Source organism: Oncorhynchus nerka, linkage group LG19, assembly GCF_034236695.1.
Source record: "Oncorhynchus nerka isolate Pitt River linkage group LG19, Oner_Uvic_2.0, whole genome shotgun sequence".
In the NCBI taxonomy this organism is placed as follows: domain Eukaryota; kingdom Metazoa; phylum Chordata; class Actinopteri; order Salmoniformes; family Salmonidae; genus Oncorhynchus; species Oncorhynchus nerka.
Genome location: NC_088414.1, coordinates 18,263,361 through 18,285,023, shown reverse-complemented (window position 1 = coordinate 18,285,023; position 21,663 = coordinate 18,263,361). Strand labels below are relative to the sequence as shown.

Below are 21,663 nucleotides of genomic sequence, written 5' to 3'. Positions count from 1 at the left end.
CCGATTTCCTTTTCATTGAAGACTGCAAAAGAAGCATTGCACAGTGAAATAAATATAATGACATTCTGAGGAAGAGGTCTGAAGGCAGAGTTTAGGCGAAGCCGTCTACCAACATACTGAATCTCTTATGTCATCAGCTTGGCACATCTGTTTGGGCTTGCCTATAGACCTATAAAGGTTCTCCTTTTCTTACAAAGGGAGATGGCTTGAATAACATAATAGCAAAATATGCATAACATCATTATCCTTTGAAATGCTTTTTCTACAGCGAATCCTATTCAAAAGTAAAGTGACTGATCAGCATAAGATTTTAAAAAAAAGATAATTTCCTAAATGGCAGTAATAAGTTGGAAAACATGTAAGATGTTGGGTAGGGTTGGTGTGTTCCCCTTGCTGCTGTCTGCAGGACCTATCAGGCACTCAGCTGGACACCAGGCAGCAGAACCCAGAGAAGCGCCTCTTCCTCTGCCTGACCAGCGGATATGGAGTGAGATTCAGCAGACTGCTGTCATCTAGACAGAACACAGACAGCGAAACCTGAGCACAGTGCAGTGCAGCGCCTTCAATATTGTGTATTTTTTAAATGATTTAATCCACTCATTGTCACACCCTATCTGTTTCACCGGCCTTGTGGTTGTCTCCACCCCACACCAGGTGTCTCCCATTTTCCCCATTATCCGCTACATATTTCTGTTTGTCTGTTCGTCTCGTCTTGTTAGGTCATACCAGCATGTTTCCCATTTTTCCTGTTCTCAAGTTTTAGTCTTCCAGTCTTCCCAGTTCTGACCTTTCTGCCTGTCCTGACCCTGAGCCTGCCTGCCGTCCTGTACCTGCCTGACTGGGACCTACTTTACGAACCACTGCCTGCCGTCCTGTACCTGCCTGACTCGGACCTGCTTTACGAACCACTGCCTGCCGTCCTGTACCTGCCTGACTCGGACCTGCTTTACGAACCACTGCCTGCCGTCCTGTACCTGCCTGACTAGGACCTGCTTTACGAACCACTGCCTGCCGTCCTGTACCTGCCTGACTCGGACCTGCTTTACCCACTGCCTGCCGTTGTACCTGCCTGAACCACTGCCTGCCGTCCTGTACCTGCCTGACTCGGACCTGCTTTACGAACCACTGCCTGCCGTCCTGTCCTGCCTGACCTGACCTGACTGGGACCACTGCCTGCCGTCCTGTACCTGCCTGAACCACTGCCTGCCGTCCTGTACCTGCCTGACTCGGACCTGCTTTACGAACCACTGCCTGCCGTCCTGTACCTGCCTGACTCGGACCTGCTTTACGAACCACTGCCTGCCGTCCTGTACCTGCCTGACTCGGACCTACTTTACGAACCACTGCCTGCCGTCCTGTACCTGCCTGACTCGGACCTGCTTTGCCTGCCGTCCTGTACCTGCCTGACTAGGAACCACTGCCTGCCGTCCTGTACCTGCCTGACTCGGACCTGCTTTACGAACCACTGCCTGCCGTCCTGTACCTGCCTGACTAGGACCTGCTTTACGAACCACTGCCTGCCGTCCTGTACCTGCCTGACTCGGACCTGCTTTACGAACCACTGCCTGCCGTCCTGTACCTGCCTGACTCGGACCTGCTTTACGAACCACTGCCTGCCGTCCTGTACCTGCCTGACTGGGACCTACTTTACGAACCACTGCCTGCCGTCCTGTACCTGCCTGACTCGGACCTGCTTTACGAACCACTGCCTGCCGTCCTGTACCTGCCTGACTCGGACCTGCTTTACGAACCACTGCCTGCCGTCCTGTACCTGCCTGACCACTGCCTGCCGTCCTGTACCTGCCTGACTCGGACCTGCTTTACGAACCACTGCCCTGTACCTGCCTGACTCGGACCTTCCTGTACCTGCCTGAACCACTGCCTGCCGTCCTGTACCTGCCTGACTCGGACCTGCTTTACGAACCACTGCCTGCCGTCCTGTACCTGCCTGACTCGGACCTGCTTTACGAACCACCTGCCTGACCGGACCTGCCCACTGTACCTGCCTGACTCGGACCTGCTTTACGAACCACTGCCTGACCGTCCTGCCTACCTGCCTGACTCGGACCTGCTGACCTGCTTTGTACGCCTGAACCACTGCCTGCCGTCCTGTACCTGCCTGACTCGGACCTGCTTTACGAACCACTGCCTGCCGTCCTGTAACCACCTGCCTGCCACTGCCTCCTGTACCTGCCTGACTCGGACCTGCTTTACGAACCACTGCCTGCCGTCCTGTACCTGCCTGACTCGGACCTGCTTGACTACCTGAACCACTGCCTGCCGTCCTGTACCTGCCTGACTGGGACCTGCCTGACTCGGACCTGCTTTACGAACCACTGCCTGCCGTCCTGTACCTGCCTGACTCGGACCTGCTTTACGAACCACTGCCTGCCGTCCTGTACCTGCCTGACTCGGACCTGCTTTACGAACCACTCCTGTACCTGCCGTCCTGTACCACTGCCTGCCGTGACCTGCCTGACTCGGACCTGCTTTCCTGTACAAACCACTGCCTGCCGTCCTGTACCTGCCTGACCTGCTTCCCGGCCTGCCGTCCTGTACCTGCCTTTACCTGCTTTAAACCACTGCCTGCCGTCCTGTACCTGCCTGACTCGGACCTGCTTTACGAACCACTGCCTGCCGTCCTGTACCTGCCTGACTCGGACCTGCTTTACGAACCACTGCCTGCCGTCCTGTACCTGCCTGACTCGGACCTGCTTTACGAACCACTGCCTGCCGTCCTGTACCTGCCTGACTCGGACCTGCTTTACGAACCACTGCCTGCCGTCCCTGTACCTGCCCACTGACTGGGACCTGCTTTACGAACCACTGCCTGCCGTCCTGTACCTGCCTGACTCGGACCTGCTTTACGTCCTGTACCACTGCCTGCCTGCCGTCCTGTACCTGCCTGACTCGGACCTGCTTTACGAACCACTGCCTGCCGTCCTGTACCTGCCTGACTCGGACCTGCTTTACGAACCACTGCCTGCCGTCCTGTACCTGCCTGACTCGGCCTGACTCGGACCTGCTTTACTGAACCACTGCCTGCCGTCCTGTACCTGCCTGACTCGGACCTGCTTTACGAACCACTGCCTGCCGTCCTGTACCTGCCTGACTCGGACCTGCTTTACGAACCACTGCCTGCCGTCCTGTACCTGCCTGACTGGGACCTACTTTACCTGAACCACTGCCTGCCGTCCTGTCCTGCCTATTTCCGTACCTGCCTGACTCGGACCTGCTTTACGAACCACTGCCTGCCGTCCTGTACCTGCCTGACTCGGACCTGCTTTGCCTGAACCACTGCCTGCCGTCCTGTACCTGCCTGACTCGGACCTGCTTTACGAACCACTGCCTGCCGTCCTGTACCTGCCTGACTCGGACCCACTGCCTTCCTGTACCTGCCTGACTCGGACCACTGCCTGCCGCCGTCCTGTACCTGCCTGACTCGGACCTGCTTTGCCTGCCGTCCTGTACCTGCCTGAACCACTGCCACTGCCTGCCGTCCTGTACCTGCCTGACTCGGACCTGCTTTACGAACCACTGCCTGCCGTCCTGTACCTGCCTGACTCGGACCTGCTTTACGAACCACTGCCTGCCGTCCTGTACCTGCCTGACTCGGACCTGCTTTACGAACCACTGCCTGCCGTCCTGTACCTGCCTGAACCACTGCCTGCCGTCCTGTACCTGCCTGACTCGGACCTGGACCTGCCTGCCGTCCTGTACCTGCCTGAACCACTGCCACTGCCGTCCTGTACCTGCCTGACTCGGACCTGCTTTACGAACCACTGCCTGCCGTCCTGTACCTGCCTGACTCGGACCTGCTTTACGAACCACTGCCTGCCGTCCTGTACCTGCCTGACTCGGACCTGCTTTACGAACCACTGCCTGCCGTCCTGTACCTGCCTGACTCGGACCTGCTTCCCGAACCACTGCCTGCCGTCCTGTACCTGCCTGAACCACTGCCTGCCGTCCTGTACCTGCCTGACTCGCCTGCTTTACTAACCACTGCCTGTCCTGTACCTGCCTGACTCGGACCTGCTTTACACTGAACCACTGCCTGCCGTCCTGTACCTGCCTGACTCGGACCTGCTTTACGAACCACTGCCTGCCGTCCTGTACCTGCCTGACTCGGACCTGCTTTACGAACCACTGCCTGCCGTCCTGTACCTGCCTGACTCGGACCTGCTTTACGAACCACTGCCTGCCGTCCTGTACCTGCCTGACTCGGACCTGCTTTACGAACCACTGCCTGCCGTCCTGTACCTGCCTGACTCGGACCTGCTTTACGAACCACTGCCTGCCGTCCTGTACCTGCCTGACTCGGACCTGCTTGTACCTGCCTGAACCACTGCCTGCCGTCCTGTACCTGCCTGACTCGGACCTGCTTTACGAACCACTGCCTGCCGTCCTGCTACCTGCCCTGACCTGCCTGACTCGGACCTGCTTTACGAACCACTGCCTGCCGTCCTGTACCTGCCTGACTCGGACCTGCTTTACGAACCACTGCCTGCCGTCCTGTACCTGCCTGACTCGGACCTGCTTGCCTACCTGCCTGAACCACCACTGCCTGCCGTCCTGTACCTGCCTGACTCGGACCTGCTTTACGAACCACTGCCTGCCGTCCTGTACCTGCCTGACTCGGACCTGCTTTAACCACTGCCTGCCGTCCTGTAACCACTGCCTGCCGTCCTGTACCTGCCTGACTCGGACCTGCTTTACTACGAACCACTGCCTGCCGTCCTGTACCTGCCTGACTCGGACCTGCTTTGCTTTACGAACCACTGCCTGCCGTCCTGTACCTGCCTGACTCGGACCTGCTTTAACCACTGAACCACTGCCTGCCGTCCTGTACCTGCCTGACCTCGGCCTGCCTGCCTGCCTGACTCGGACCTGCTACGAACCACTGCCTGCCGTCCTGTACCTGCCTGACTCGGACCTGCTTTACGAACCACTGCCTGCCGTCCTGTACCTGCCTGACTCGGACCTGCTTTACGAACCACTGCCTGCCGTCCTGTACCTGCCTGACTCGGACCTGCTTTACGAACCACTGCCTGCCGTCCTGTACCTGCCTGACCCTGTACCACTGCCTGCCGTCCTGTACTGCCTGACTCGACCTGCTTTGCCGTCCTGTACCTGAACCACTGCCTGCCGTCCTGTACCTGCCTGACTCGGACCTGCTTTACGAACCACTGCCTGCCGTCCTGTAACCACTGCCTGCCTGCCGTCCTGTACCTGCCTGACTCGGACCTGCCGTCCTGTACCTGCCTGACTCGGACCACCACTGCCTGCCGTCCTGTACCTGCCTGACTCGGACCTGCTTTACGAACCACTGCCTGCCGTCCTGTACCTGCCTGACTCGGACCTGCTTTACGAACCACTGCCTGCCGTCCTGTACCTGCCTGACTCGGACCTGCTTTACGAACCACTGCTTTACCACTGCCTGCCGTCCTGTACCTGCCTGACTCGGACCTGCTTTACGAACCACTGCCTGCCGTCCTGTACCTGCCTGACTCGGACCTGCTTTGCCGTCCTGTAACCACTGCCTGCCGTCCTGTACCTGCCTGACTCGGACCTGCTTTACGAACCACTGCCTGCCGTCCTGTACCTGCCTGACTCGGACCTGCTTTACGAACCACTGCCTGCCGTCCTGTACCTGCCTGACTCGGACCTGCTTTACGAACCACTGCCTGCCGTCCTGTACCTGCCTGACTCGGACCTGCTTTACGAACCACTGCCTGCCGTCCTGTACCTGCCTGACTCGGACCTGCTTTACGAACCACTGCCTGCCGTCCTGTACCTGCCTGACTCGGACCTGCTTTACGAACCACTGCCTGCCGTCCTGTACCTGCCTGACCGGACCTGCTTCTGCCTGCCGTCCTGTACCTGCCTGACTCGGACCTGCTTTACGAACCACTGCCTGCCGTCCTGTACCTGCCTGACTCGGACCTGCTTTACGAACCACTGCCTGCCGTCCTGTACCTGCCTGACTGCTTTACGAACCACTGCCTGCCGTCCTGTACCTGCCTGACTCGGACCTGCTACTCGAACCACTGCCTGCCGTCCTGTACCTGCCTGACTCGGACCTGCCACTTTACCTGCCTGACCACTGCCTGCCGTCCTGTACCTGCCTGACTCGGACCTGCTTTACGAACCACTGCCTGCCGTCCTGTACCTGCCTGACCTGCCTGACTCGACCTGCCACTGCCTGCCGTCCTGTACCTGCCTGACTCGGAACCCACTGCCTGCCGTCCTGTAGCTGCCTGACTCGGACCTGCTTTACGAACCACTGCCTGCCGTCCTGTACCTGCCTGACTCGGACCTGCTTTACGAACCACTGCCTGCCGTCCTGTACCTGCCTGACTCGGACCTGCTTTACGAACCACTGCCTGCCGTCCTGTACCTGCCTGACTCCTGGACCTGCTTTACGAACCACTGCCTGCCGTCCTGTACCTGCCTGACTCGGACCTGCTTTACGAACCACTGCCTGCCGTCCTGTACCTGCCTGACTCGGACCTGCTTTACGAACCACTGCCTGCCGTCCTGTACCTGCCTGACCTGCTTCGGACCTGCTTGTACCTGAACCACTGCCTGCCGTCCTGTACCTGCCTGACTCGGACCTGCTTTACGAACCACTGCCTGCCGTCCTGTACCTGCCTGACTCGGACCTGCTTCCGAACCACTGCCTGCCGTCCTGTACCTGCTTTACGAACCACTGCCTGCCGTCCTGTACCTGCCTGACTCGGACCTGCTTTACGAACCACTGCCTGCTTCCTGTACCTGCCTGACTCGGACCACCACTGCCTGCCGTCCTGTACCTGCCTGACTCCTGGACCACTGCCTGCCGTCCTGTACCTGCCTGACTCGGACCTGCTTACGAACCACTGCCTGCCGTCCTGTACCTGCCTGACTCGGACCTGCTTTACGAACCACTGCCTGCCGTCCTGTACCTGCCTGACTCGGACCTGCTTTACGAACCACTGCCTGCCGTCCTGTACCTGCCTGACTCGGACCTGCTTTACGAACCACTGCCTGCCGTCCTGTACCTGCCTGACTCGGACCTGCTTTACGAACCACTGCCTGCCGTTCTGTACCTGCCTGACTCGGACCTGTTTTACGAACCACTGCCTGCCGTCCTGTACCTGCCTGACTCGAACCTGCTTTACGAACCACTGCCTGCCGTCCTGTACCTGCCTGACTCGGACCTGCTTTACGAACCACTGCCTGCCGTCCTGTACCTGCCTGACTCGGACCTGCTTAACGAACCACTGCCTGCCGTCCTGTACCTGCCTGCCCTCGACCTGGCTTTTGCCTGTCCCTTTTTGTTATAATAAATATTCTGAGAATTGTACTATCCGCCTCCTATGTCTGCATCTGGGTCTTATCCTGAGTCGTGACACTCATACCGTATAAATTCCACTTACCTTGGGTTTTCAGTGGTAAAGGCATGGTCTCCCTGAGTTTGCTTAGCAGGTTTCTCATCTCTCGCATGTCCCTAGGGAGACAGGGGGAATCATGGTTAAATCAATTTAGGGGAGAGTGGGGTATGTTGAGCTAATGGGGCACAACACTCTTAACTGCCAAGCTACCTCCGGATAAACATTATTAAAGTCACCAGTGTTCAATGACTCTATAGGCCAGTAGTCTCTAAGGTGCAGGGTAGAGTACCGGGTGGTATCTGGCTAGAACAGTGACTAAGGTTCAGGGCAGGGTACTGGGCGGAGGCCGGCTAGTGGTGACTGTTTAACAGTCTGATGGCCTGGAGATAGAAGCTGTTTTTCAGTCTCTCACTCCCATCTTTGATGCGCCTGTACCGTCTTTGCCTTCTAGATGGTAGCGGGGTGAACAGGCTGTGGCTCGGGTGGCTGAGGTCCTTGATGATATTCAAAATCAAATCAAATTGTATTCATCACAAATGTGTAGACCTTACAGTGAAAGGCTTACTTACAAGCCCTTAATCAACAATGTTGTTTTAAGAAGAAAAAAAAACGTGTTAAGAAAGTATTTACTAAAATAAACTGAAGAAAAAATCAAATACAAAAATAAATACAAAAAAATAAATGAGAAAAATTGAAAAATAACATGCAAATAGTCCAGGTTGGCATTTGATTAGCTATTCAGGAGTCTTACGGCTTGGGGGTAGAAGCTGTTAAGAAGCCTTTTGGACCTAGACTTGGCGCTCCTGTACCGTTTGCTGTGTGGTAGCAGAGACAACAGTCTATGATTAGGCAGGAATCTTGGCCCCAGTGATGTACTGGGCCGTACACATTTGCGGTGCGGTTGGAGGCAGTTTGGAGAACGTGACCACCCTAACCATAATCCTGTGGGTTGAGATTAGAGTTTGCCTGCCTGCGTCTGTGTCTGTCTGAGTCTTTCACCAATTTACCCATTGCAGGTTTATCACCAACTTTTTTTCTCACATTGAATGCATTATGCATCAATACCGCACATCTTTTTGCAAAAGCATCACAGACTAAAGCTCATCAATGATATAATGTTGACTATGATGTCCAATCTGTTGATAATCCTCTTTATGTATGGCCTATACTCATGTGACCTGGACATTCTCACTATGAGAGACCATGAGTGTATTAGCATTTTGCATTATACTGTACCTCTCTATGTTTTCAATATCGGTGCACACCAGCCAGGACTCATGTTGGTAGTCTACAGGTGAGGAGGAGTGCTCCTCCAGAATGGGCACATCAGAGCTCTCATCCATCTTGAAGTCCAACCTGGGCTCTGGGTATGAATCTTTTCCTGTGAGAGGGATTTGCATATGATCAACATATAACACTGGGTAACCTGTGAATAGCTTGTGAATGTCTGAACTGCATGTCTAAATGTTCCAATGCTTTGTCTGTAAGAATATATATAAGCTCTGATCAGGCCCTACACCCAAACAAGGACACTGCGTTCATCCACCTCTGGCCTGCTCGCCTCCCTACCACTGAGGAAGTACAGTTCCCCCGCAGCCCAGTCAAAACTGTTCGCTGCTCTGGCCCCCCAATGGTGGAACAAACTCCCTCACGACGCCAGGACAGCGGAGTCAATCACCACCTTCCGGAGACACCTGAAACCCCACCTCTTTCAGGAATACCTAGGATAGGATAAAGTAATCCTTCTCACCCCCCCTTAAAAGATTTAGATGCACTATTGTAAAGTGGCTGTTCCACTGGATGTCTTAAGGTGAACGCACCAATTTGTAAGTCGCTCTGGATAAGAGCGTCTGCTAAATGACTTAAATGTAATGTAAATGTAATAAGAAAACTATGGAATTTGGCTTTGATGTCTTCATGTGTGCCATACTACAGTAGATACATCTTATTTCATTGTGAGAAGATACACTGCTCTTTATCTTGGTATGACACTGAACATTTTACTATGGACTACCCTGTCCTCTGCTGGTTGAGATTGGTATAGCACCTTTCCTGTGGAGCTGTAGCACTCCCAGTAGACACATGGATTTGAGCATCTCCGTGATGAACATCTCCAGGCAGCACTGCAGCTGAATGAAGAGCCGGCAGATCTCTGGGTGGATCTCCCCATCCTCTGGCCTAAAGCACATATATACAGTTGGAGAATAGACAGTTTCAAATCTGATCACTGTCTCCTATCCTTGGCCCTTCTTGAATCCCCCTGGCTTTAAAGCAGGGGCTGGAAATAGGTGGCTCACTGCCAACACCAGCCCGTGAGTGAATTATTTTGTCCCCCCAAAGTATTTAGAAAATAAATACTATATATATATATATATATGTATGTATACACACACACACACACACACACACACACACACACACACACACACACACACACACGCACACCCACACTACCAGCCAATAGATTGGACACACATACTTATTCAAGGGTTTTTATTTATTATTACTATTTTCTACATTGTAGAATAATAGTGAAGACATCAAAACTATGAAATAACACATATGGCATCATGTAGTAACCAAATAAGTGTTAAACCTAGGACCATGCCCTAGGACCATGCCTCAGGACTACCGGGCATGATGACTCCTTGCTGTCCCCAGTCCACCTGGCCGTGCTGCTGCTCCAGTTTCAACTGTTCTGTCTGTGATTATTATTATTATTTGACCATGCTGGTCATTTATGAACATTTGAACATCTTGGCCATGTTCTGTTATAATCTCCACCCGGCACAGCCAGAAGAGGACTGGCCACCCCACATAGCCTGGTTCCTCTCTAGGTTTCTTCCAAGGTTTTGGCCTTTCTAGGGAGTTTTTCCTAGCCACCGTGCTTCTACACCTGCATTGCTTGCTGTTTGGGGTTTTAGGCTGGGTTTCTGTGCAGCACTTTGAGATATCAGCTGATGTACGAAGGGCTATATAAATACATTTGATTTGATTTGAAACAAATCCAAATATATTTTATATTCTTCAAAGTAGCCTCCCGTTGCCTTGATGACAGTTTTGCAAACTCTTGGCATTCTCTCAACCAGCTTTGTGAGGAATGCTTTTCCAACAGTCTTGAAGGAGTTCCCACATATGCTGAGCACTTGTTGGCTGCTTTTCCTTCACTCTGCGGTCCAACTCATCCCAAACCATCTCAATTAGGTTGAGGTTGGGTGATTGTGGAGGCCAGGTCATCTGATGCATTACTCCATCACTCTCCTTGGTCAAATAGCCATTACACAGCCTGGTGGTGTGTTTTTGGTCATTGTCCTGTTGAAAAACAAATTATAATCCCACTAAGCGCAAACCAAACAGGATGGCTTATCGCTGCAAAATGTTGTGGTAGCCATGCTGGTTAAGTGTGTCTTCAACAGCAATGCACCACCACACCATTACACCTCCAGCAAGGCCAGCATCTAGAAGTTGCATCTTCACTGTTGACGTTGAGAACGGTGTTTTGCGGGTACTATTTAATGAAGTTGCCAGTTGAGGACTTGTGAGGCGTCTGTTTCTCAAATTAGACACTAATGTACTTGTCCTCTTGCTCAGTTGTGCACAGGGGCCTCCCACTCCTCTTTCTGTTCTGGTTGGAGCTAGTTTGCGCTGTTCTGTGAAGGGAGTAGTACACAGTGCTGTACGAGATCTTCAGTTTCTTGGCAATTTCTCGCATGGAATAGCGTTCATATCTCAGAACAAGAATAGACTGACGTGTTTCAGAAGAAAGTTGTTTGTTTCTGGCCATTTTGAGCCTGTAATCGAACCCACAAATGTTGATGCTCCAGATACTCAACTAGTCTAAAGAAGGCTAGTTGTATTGCTTCTTTAAATCAGCACAACAGTTTTCAGCTGTGCTAACATAATTGTAAAAGGGTGTTCTAATGATCAATTAGCCTTTTAAAATTATAAACTTGGATTAGCTAACACAACGTGCCATTAGATCACAGGAGTGATGGTTGCTGATAATGGGTCTCTGTACGTCTACGTAGAGATTCCATTAAATATCAGCCATTTCCAGCTACAATAGTCATTTACAACATTAACAATGTCTACACTCAATTTCTGATTAAGTTGATGTTATTTGAATGGACCAAAAACAACTTTTCTTTCAAAGACAAGGACGTTTCTAAGTGACCCCAAACTTTTGATTGGTAGTGTACACATATATACAGTACCAGTCAAACATTTGGAGACACCTACTCATTCAAGGGTTTTTCTTAATTTTTTTACTATTATCTACATTGTAGAATAATAGTGAAGACACCAAAACTAAGAAATAACACATATAGAATCATGCAGTGACTTTAAGAAGTGTTAAACACTTTTTCAGGCTACCTATGAGAAAGTCCCTGTAGCTTTTCTTGATAAAGCAGACAGTTGGTCACTATGGTATGAAAGTCCCGCCTGCTTCTTGGAACAAGTATCACGCTGTTTTTGAACGGCCTTCAAAAGATGCATGAAAAGGCGGCCATTTAAGTCGGGAAGTTGAAAGAATGTGCTGCTGCACACTCACTATGGAGTGCTCATGTTTTTAATCTCTAAATGGTTAAACTAGTGAGAAATATACGTGATTGTTGAGTTTTCTTCATTTACTATCACCCTAAATAGATTGATTTTGCCATATCTAATTAATGTATATTACAGTACTTTCCATGATGTGGACAGTATTTGTTACTACATTACACAAACTGAAGTTTTGAACACATTGAATTGGGGGAATTACACATCCTATTAACCTGAGATTGGTGATGTTAGTATAAAAGTGTATAGTCAACATGACACAAAATCAATTGCTTAAAACAGATGAATATCTTTGGTTTTGTACTGCTAACTTTGTCATACGCGCTGGGGCTCGCAGGACTTAGAACGCAGCTATCATTTTCTTCCTCATTTGGGGCGGTCTCTCTATTCAAGCCGCTGGCCATACACCAATACACTGATCTGACAGTCAAACTATAACTTAAATAGCAGCCAGCCGTTGTCACTGTTGATATCCTATGGCAGCGATTCGTTGAACCAACAGAAAAAGTAGTTTGTCCCCTTTTCCGTGGTGGCAGGCAGCCTCATGAAATCATCCCAAAATATATACTGAACAAAAATACTAACGCAACATGCAACAATTTCAACGCCTTTACTGAGTTACAGTTCATATAAAGAAATCAGTCAATTGAAATAAATTTGTATGGATTTCACATGACTGGGCAGGGGCGCTGCCATGGTTGGGCTTGGGTGGCATAAACCCACCCACTTGGGAGCCAAGCCCAGCCACCGTGAAGCTGGCCCAGCTAATCAGAATCAATTTGTTACAGACATAAATACTCCTCAGCTGTCCGGTTAGCTGGTCTCAAACGATCCTGTAGGTGAAGAAGTCAGATGTGGAAGTCCTGGGCTGGCGTGGTTACACATGGCCTGCGGTTGTGAGGCCGGTTGGACGTACCACAAATGCACAGCATAAGCAATCCAGGGTTTATATACATCACTGGATATAAGCCTTATAAATTCTCATCTAACCAACCATGTATAGGTTATTCCAAGTTTCTGTGTGTCCTTTGAATAGTGTTATTTTAAACAGAGCTACACCCCAAAACGGTTGCCCCGTTCTATTAATTTCAGTGTTGCATTACACTTACCCTGTCAGCGACCCACTTGAATCAAAATGCAATACTTCAAAATGTAGCTAGCTGTCTTCTACAAATTGTCCTCTAAACAGTGATGTACACATTATTCCCAATTCGGAGTGTTTTTTAACAGAACGTGCAACCTCATCTTCCTCCTCTTGCATAATTGATTTCAACGTGATAATTGACAAAACAGTGTGTTTCTCTTTCTGTATTGGTGCAGAGGAGTGTATTCATGGATGACAAGGGAAGCCAGGTTTTCCCCAAAAAATGGACTAAGTAAAAAGCAATATATATATATATATTTTTTTTTAAATCTCTCTGTGTTTCAGAAATGTCCTTCAATTCGCAAAAGGCTGGATGTCTCTCACCGGAGAAAGCATCCAAGTGTCACGACTTCCGCCGAAGTTGGCTCTCCTGCCTGTTTGGGCGGTGCTCGGCGGTCGTCGTCACCGTCCTACTAGCCACTACCGATCCCTTTTTAGTTTGTCTATTGGTTTTGTCTTATTAGTTTCACCTGTGTGTATTTTAGTTTAATTAACGTCCTTATATGTAGTAGGTTGTCCCGCCCTTGTTTTGTGCTGGATTGTTTTTGTATTCATGTCATTTGGTGTAGTGCTTGTGTTTTATTCTACGGTCTATTTTTGATCCTGTGTTGGATTATTCACCCTGTGTGTTGGGTTGACCGTGTTTTTGTGCGCCGGAGAATAAACTGTCAAATATCTGAAACCTGCTCTCTGCGCCTGATTCCACCCACCTTGATAAAACGTGACACCAAGCGAACGAAACTGCGCCCTGCTTTCTCTATCTGATGCTGTCTGGTCAGAAAGAATATTGCCACTGGTAGCACTGAATGCAAGGGAAGCCAGCAAGCATTTGGCCTCCCTTGAGGCCTAGTGGTTAGAGCATTGTGTAACCGAAAGGTTGCTGGACCGAATCCCTGAGCTGACAAGGTAAAAATATGTTGTTCTGCCCCTGAACAAGGAAGTTAACCCACTGTTCCCCGGTAGACTGTCAATGTAAATAATAACTTGTTCTTAACTGACTCGCCTGGTTAAATACAATAAAAATATATATATTAACCAACCAGCATTGAGCTAAACTGAGTGAGCTCAGCTGTAAACGGTCCTGGTGCACCAAAAACAAATGTAGCAATGGAAGCCTGTTTGGATTTGGCTTCAGACCAATCACAAGCCAAACATCAATATTGACAGAAAGAAACTTGAAATGTTGCATCTCAATGTCACTGTCCACCGGTGGCTAGCTAGCTCGCTAAATTTGTTCCTTTCCTAAATTAGCCATGGATAGGTAAATGCCGGTGTTCCTCAAGGTTCCGTTTTAGGACCACTATTGTTTTCCCTATATATTTTACCTCTTGGTGGTGTCATTCGGAAACATAATGTTAACTTTCACTGCTATGCGGATAACACACACACATGGTGAAGCCCCAAAATTGCCCTGCCTGGAAACATGTGTTTCAGACATAAGGATGACTGCAAATGTTCTACTTTTAAACTCAGACAAAACAGGGATGCTTGTTCTTAGGTCCCAAGAAACAAAGAGGTCTTCTGTTGAATCTGACAATGAATCTTGATGGTTGTACAGTCGTCTCAAATAATAATGTGAAGGACCTCAGCGTTACTCTGGACCCTGGACTTATCACCTTATCACCTCTAACATGTAAATAAAACACTTTAAAGAGTTTATATAATGTGTCATTACATACCTATTTGAAAGTTTGTGTTGAATTTGAATCGGGTTTTTAGGGCGGTGCTAATGTAACGGATGTGAAACGGCTAGCTTAGTTAGCGGTGCGCGCTAAATAGCGTTTCAATCGGTTACGTCACTTGCTCTGAGACCTTGAAGTAGTAGTTCCCCTTGCTCTGCAAGGGCCGTGGCTTTTGTGGAGCGATGGGTAACGATGCTTCGTGGGTGACTGTTGTTGATGTGTGCAGAGAGTCCCTGGTTCGCGCCCGGGTATGGGCGAGGGGACGGTTTAAAGTTATACTGTTACACTAAAGTGATCTTAGAAGTAAACAGCGGCGTTGAGAATGATGATCGCTTGCAATGATGACGAAAAAAATTAATAGGTCACTGTCCATTACCCCCGTCACTGTCCATTTCTTGTTTTTAAAGGATGATAGAAGTGCTACACCTGGTGGAGAGAGATTGTAAGACAGAAAAAGTTGCTTTATGCATGCTGTACGTTACGACATGACACGTCAAGATGTAACGGAGGGTCAGTTTTTTCAACTTTTCTCCAATACTATAGAGCCATTACCATGTCGATCAACGCTTGAATAGAAACCTAGTTCACACCCCCGATTTTGACGTCAACACAGTCGCTACAGTCCCATTAGTTTTCTTTGTAGCCTCGTTTGAATGTTGTGATTGTGCACATTTGTACGGAATGGGGTGAGTTTACGTTAGTGGTGTTTTCTTTGCGACTTGAGGTAACTTTCTGTTGTTCTAAATCAATAGTTTAATATGCTGAAGAACAAACATGAGTACATATCTTTCCATAATTTACTTAAGGATGAAAAACAAGTTTGCTTGATTTACAATCCGATACGTCAGTCCTTACCCGCCCTGCTGATAAGGGTGAGTCGGTTGTACAATCCAACACGTCAGTCCTTACCCGTCCTGCTGATAACAGTGGGTCGGTTTTACTCATGGATAGGACAGTTTATGTAAATGAGTGTCATAGACAACTGCTTGACAACCCATTTGGTCAGATAACCAAAAAAGTATCTGTTTGGCTATTCAACACCCTAAAATTGCCACTTTCTATACTTTGCCAAAATTACACTAAAATGTTACAAAACCTCCAGGGCGCCCTATAGCGGGCATTGATGCAGTAACAGCCCCTTTGTGGACTATTTTATTAGACCGCTCGTAGTACAGCTCCCCTCCTTTGTAAAGGACACCAGCAGTATGATCTCTATTATTGAATCTCTTGATCCTCTCCCTTAGAATACTTCGATAGTTACTTTGATGTTGAGTCATTATGCACTAATATTCCACGCGGTATTGAGGCCATAGAACATTTTCTTCTGCAACGTGACCCTACTGAACTACCTACCAGTCCATGCATTATAACATTGGCTGAAATGGTACTCACACACAACTATTTCATGTTTCTAAGGTATTTCTTTATTCAGATTCAGATGAAGGGTACTGCTATGGGATCCCTTGTGGATCCTAACTATGCTAATTTGTATGTGGGTTACATGGATAAACAGTAAATTCTCAATCCTCTCAAAAATGTTTTCTTGCCTAACTATATTATTTAGAAACGGTACATTGATGATATTTGTGTTCTATGGAGGGGTGATGCAAAACAGCTCCAGGCGTTCCATGCTATTCTTAACTCTTGTTCTGAGCACCTGAGATTTACTATGCAATCTGACACACCTCAAATCATTTTCCTTAATCTTCTGATTTTGTGCGTGGATAATGTTCTATACACTGATCTTTACAGGAAACCTACTGATCGTAACAGTTTGCTGAGGGCTGATAGTCACCCGCTTCCCTTGAAAAACAGTTTGCCCTACAGCCAATTCTGTCGAATCAAAATAATTTGCAAAAAATGGCTGAGACGCAAAGAAAATTCAAGGAGAGGGGGTAAAAAATTGTCAGATTAATACTGCCATTGAGAAAATGCAAAACAAATTGAGACATGATCTCTTTCAAGGACAGTCTCGCAAAAAGAAGCATTATTGTGTTCTTACTGCCCACTATTCAAAGTTCTCTGAACAAATTAAGGGAATCGTTCAAAAATTGGCACGTTCAAAGATCCGATGACAGTATCGGTAATGTGTTTTCGGACCCTCCCATGGTCGTATTCTAGCGGGGCGGGAATCTCAGATCAATTGGTCAACTCTGATTTACCACCCCAAAATACCGCTGCACAACGTCTAGTTGCACCTTTACCGGATGGAAAGTATAAGTGTAATGGCTGTGCTCAATGCAATAACTGTCACGTTTTATCAAGGTGGGTGGAATCAGGCGCAGAGAGCAGGTTTCAGATATTTTACCGTTTATTCTCCGGCGCACAAAAACACGGTCAACCCAACACACAGGGTGAATAATCCAACACAGGATCAAAAATAGACCGGAGAATAAAACACAAGCACTACACCAAATGACATGAATACAAAAACAATCCCGCACAAAACAAGGGCGGGACAACCTACTACATATAAGGACGTTAATTAAACTAAAATACACACAGGTGAAACTAATAAGACAAAACCAATAGACAAACGAAAAAGGGATCGGTAGTGGCTAGTAGGACGGTGACGACGACCGCCGAGCACCGCCCGAACAGGCAGGAGAGCCAACTTCGGCGGAAGTCGTGACAATAACACTTACAAATGTAGATCCTTCAAACACCCCCTAACAGGGAAACAGATAATCAAAGCTGTTATCACGTGCTCCACTAGGGCAGTTATTTATCTTATAACTTGTCCTTGTGGTAAAAATGATGTGAGTAATACGAAGTGCGAATTAAAAGTATGAATGTCAGAGAATTGTAGGTGCAAAAACTCGACGTACCCAGTTGCGGCCCACTTTTTGGAAGCGAACCACTCTATTTTGTCCCTAAGTTATATCGGCATCGAACACATCACCCTCCGTAGGAGAGGGGGTGACCTTGACAATATATTCTTAAAACGAGAGGCTGCCTGGATCTTTAATTTAAAGACCCTTGCCCCGTTCGGTATCAACGTAGACTTTGATCTGAAGCCATTCTTGTGATCACTGTGATTTTGCTATTCATTGTAAATGTTTGTAAGCCTTTGTACCGGTAGCCAAATTGTATCTATGATCGTATCTTGTAGTTGTCACTGTATTAGACTAAGCAGAGGTGATTTGATGATGTTGAAATGTTTAAGTTGAAATGACTTGCGGTAACTCTATGGTTCTAAATCAATAGTTTAGTGATTCAAAAATATGGGAAACATGAACTTGCGTAACCATGCTGTAGGTCATGTAACAGAGGTTGCTATCCGGTTTCGTGGTAAAACAAAGGTTTGTGTGAATTTATCCTGGTACTGTGTATTCTTATTGTCTCGGCCTCTTATATATCTCGGTCGCAATGCATATGAACTAACAGGTTATAGAGCAAACAACGCAATTATCACAAAGCATACTAGGATGTAATATTGCTTTTTCTTTTGCTTCCCCAGTGATTTTATACACGCACCGCTACTGATCAGAAGAACATTAATCCACGAATATGATACGTTTGACATATATCTTAAATTAGGGAGGGCAAACCGGTTTTGGTGATTTCTCATATATCATCAAATTTAATAAATCATAGTACGATTTTTTTATTACCTGATTAATTAGCCTACAATACCATTGGAAAATAATGTTGAAAGTTAAATTTATATTCCTATACATGGAAATGTCAACATTAATTTCCAATGGTGTTGTACTTAATCGGGTAATTAACTGTTGAACTGTGACTGATTTTTATGATATACCAGAAATCACCCCCCAAATATTTTTCCTTATTGAAAACCTTCAAAGGCATTGGGTAAAAGTAAATTAATCCACTAATACGAATATATCATTTTCCATAATATCATAAATGACGCGTTTTGAATTTAATTATATAATAGGGGTATTGAAGGCCATTCAAAACAGTGTGGGAGATGATCCAGGAAGTAGGCGGGACTTTCATACCATGTAGCAAGCTGTTATCTCGAATAGCGCGCCTTAAAATGACATACACTAGCACCATGGACAGTTCCAGTGACAATTGAAGAAGTCAACATATCATGTTGATGAAACTGTATCCGTATATCGTAGATTCCTTACCCAGATCCAGATATCACGGTGAGGTTCTGATGGGCAGCTTGGGCCATGGTACATCCTTTGGTCCTGGTGCGGTGCAACGCCTCGCGTAAAGAGGGACAATCGGCCGAAATCTCCCCAATAGTGATGACCTGTTCTCGGTACAGCGCCACGAGAGTGTTGAAATCTTGGACTGTCTGAGAAGCAACATGGACAAATAACCCCTTTCAGCAAGTTAACGCACAGCACCATACATTTTCAAGGGAGATTGGAGCGACAAGATTATTGCATACGCAAGTGGACACGCAGTAGATCAATGTTATGACTGCCACCCGACCCGTATAGGCCACATAGCCAATTGCACCTCACTAATCATAATATAGCCTATACTTGAATAATAACAATATTGCGCTACATAATATAGCCTATTCATATAGACGATATATAGGCTTCCTAATTGAGGCACATTGGTGTAATATTACACCAGCTCTCCTTGTGGCATGCTCTTGTGAGTGCAACAGACATTATTTTGTTTATCACACCTTAAAGCGCTAAGACACAAAGGACAGTCTTATATAAATCGCTCTATGGTACCTGGACTCACATTTACGACTTAGTTGGCAGAAAAATGTAGCTTGGTAAGAAATGTGTCTCTGCGCATTTTAATTTGTTTTTGTGGTTTAATAGAACACGTGATTTTCATGGGGGAAATATATAGGTTACAATGTGTCTGCTGTTATACTAGTATGCCAGCGATGACTCCATAGTTATTACGACTAACGAGGGAACGATAGATCATAACTTACCATCCTACATTCGCCTACGGCCCGCTGGGCTTTCCGCGTGCTCTCGGTGCTCTCCCGGCGTTCGGGGTCCCTCTGCAGTGGTTTGCTGAGCTGAAAAATGTTCGCTGCGGATCTGGGGCGGTTCTTGCGCCCGTTCGGAGCAGAACACATGCATACACAGCCACTGATAAAACCCAGCGGACAGCCTATCTATAATATCCCCCGAGGTCGCAGCCGAGGTGGAGGCTCTAGTCGATGTTCCTACAGGGTCTAAAATGTTCAACTTGCAGGATGAGTGCGAGTAGCGGATGGCTTCTCGCAGCTCCCTCTCTGCAGCTCACCCCTCAGCGGCTAGACGAGTCACCTTCACCCTGCAGAAGGCCAACTGTGGCTGAATGTGGTCTTCCGTTGTGCTTTCACGTGAGAGGCGAATACACTCGGAGCCTGCCATTCGTCACTGCTCCGTCATTGGAGGCATCGACGACTCCAAAACATGCGAGTCTGTCACATGAAAACGTGAGTAGACGTAAATACCTCAAAATATTACTCGTATCTGGCAGGAGTAAGAGCACACTCAAAGACCAGTAGTAATATACTCAAAGTAGATCTCATGAGTTTACATGCACATCGAAGCCTCCCCGACTGATATCTGAGATCGATAGGTCTACATGTGGATGATTATAAATATATAGGCCTAGGCTAATTTACAAGCAAACCAAAATATTGTCACCACAAATGCAAACCAATGAAAACTGTAAACTTGACAGGTAACTTGGCAGAGATTTGGCTATTTGTTATGTAAAATTGGTATAATATGTCTGGTAATACACTGAATGACACAATAGAGTTCCTGGAACACACAAAATTGCAAAAAATATTAAAGCGCTTAAAATATTAAAATATGCCTATTATGTCTCGGTGCAAAGCTATTTCTCAACCAGCTTTTTTTGAACAATCATAGTTTTTGTTCTTTCACATTCACTTCTATAACACTTCTATCACACTTATATCCCCCATAAAACAATTGTGGATTTGACAGGGAAAAGATTGATGGTAAAACATGCTCAACTGTCACAAAATATGAAATAGGCCTATCTACACAACTGCTTCATGTGAGAACTTTTTAAATATGACCTATAGAAATGCATCCCAAAAAAGAATAGAAACACATTTCAGGCAGTGCTCTTGATTCCAGTAACATATGGTGACAGGGGAGTTACCTGACAGTAGGTACTAATAAACACAATGTAGAATACTACATCACCCAGAAAGTACCCAATTGTCATACTTTGGTAAAAGTAAAGATACCGTAATAGAAAATGACTCAAGTAAAAGTCAATCAGTAAAATACTAACATACTTAAGTATCAAAAGTAAATGAAATTGCTAAAATATACTTAAGTATCAAAAGTAAAAGTATGAATAATTTCAAATGACTTATATTATGCAAAGCATACCGCACATTTTTTTCTTGTTTTTCCAAATTTACAGATAGCCAGGGGCACACTCCAACACTCAGATATGATTTACAAATGGAGCATTTGTGTTTAGTCAGTCCGCCAGATCAGAGGCAGTGGGGATGACCAGAGTTGTTCTCTTGATAAGGATGTGAATTGGACCAATTTTTGTCCTGCTAAGCACTCAAAATGTAACAAGTACTTTTGTGTGTCAGGGAAAATGTACGGAGTAAAAAGTACATTATTTTCTTTTTTAAATTGAACCTTTATTTAACAAATTCTTATTTGCAATGATGGCCTACCCCGGCCAAGCCCGGACGACGCTGGGCCAATTGTGCGCCGCCCTATGTGACTCCCAATCACGTCCGGATGTGATGCAGCCTAGATTCGAACCAGGGACTCTTACACTGAGATGCAGTGCCTTAGACCACTGTGCCACTCGGGAGCCAAAATGAAGAATGTAGTGAAGTAAAAGTTGTCAAAAATAGAAATAGTAGAATACTGATACCTAAAAAAAAAATACTTTAAAGTATTTTTACATAAATACTTTACACCACTGACTGCAAGCAATACACAATATACCTCAC

The 21,663-nt window shown here is 47.3% G+C and overlaps 1 protein-coding gene across 1 annotated transcript; it reads right to left on the bottom strand.

Moving 5' to 3' along the window:
• Nucleotides 1-335: 335 nt before the first annotated feature.
• Nucleotides 336-20,009, bottom strand: LOC115101133 (regulator of G-protein signaling 7-binding protein B-like). Its single transcript, XM_029620368.2, has 6 exons — nucleotides 19,642-20,009; nucleotides 18,860-19,032; nucleotides 9,421-9,551; nucleotides 8,610-8,754; nucleotides 7,419-7,489; nucleotides 336-512 (listed from the first exon to the last, which is right to left on the bottom strand). The coding sequence occupies exons 1-6, from the start codon at nucleotides 19,789-19,791 to the stop codon at nucleotides 421-423; spliced, it is 762 nt and encodes a 253-aa protein (XP_029476228.1). The 5' UTR covers nucleotides 19,792-20,009; the 3' UTR covers nucleotides 336-420.
• Nucleotides 20,010-21,663: the final 1,654 nt, after the last annotated feature.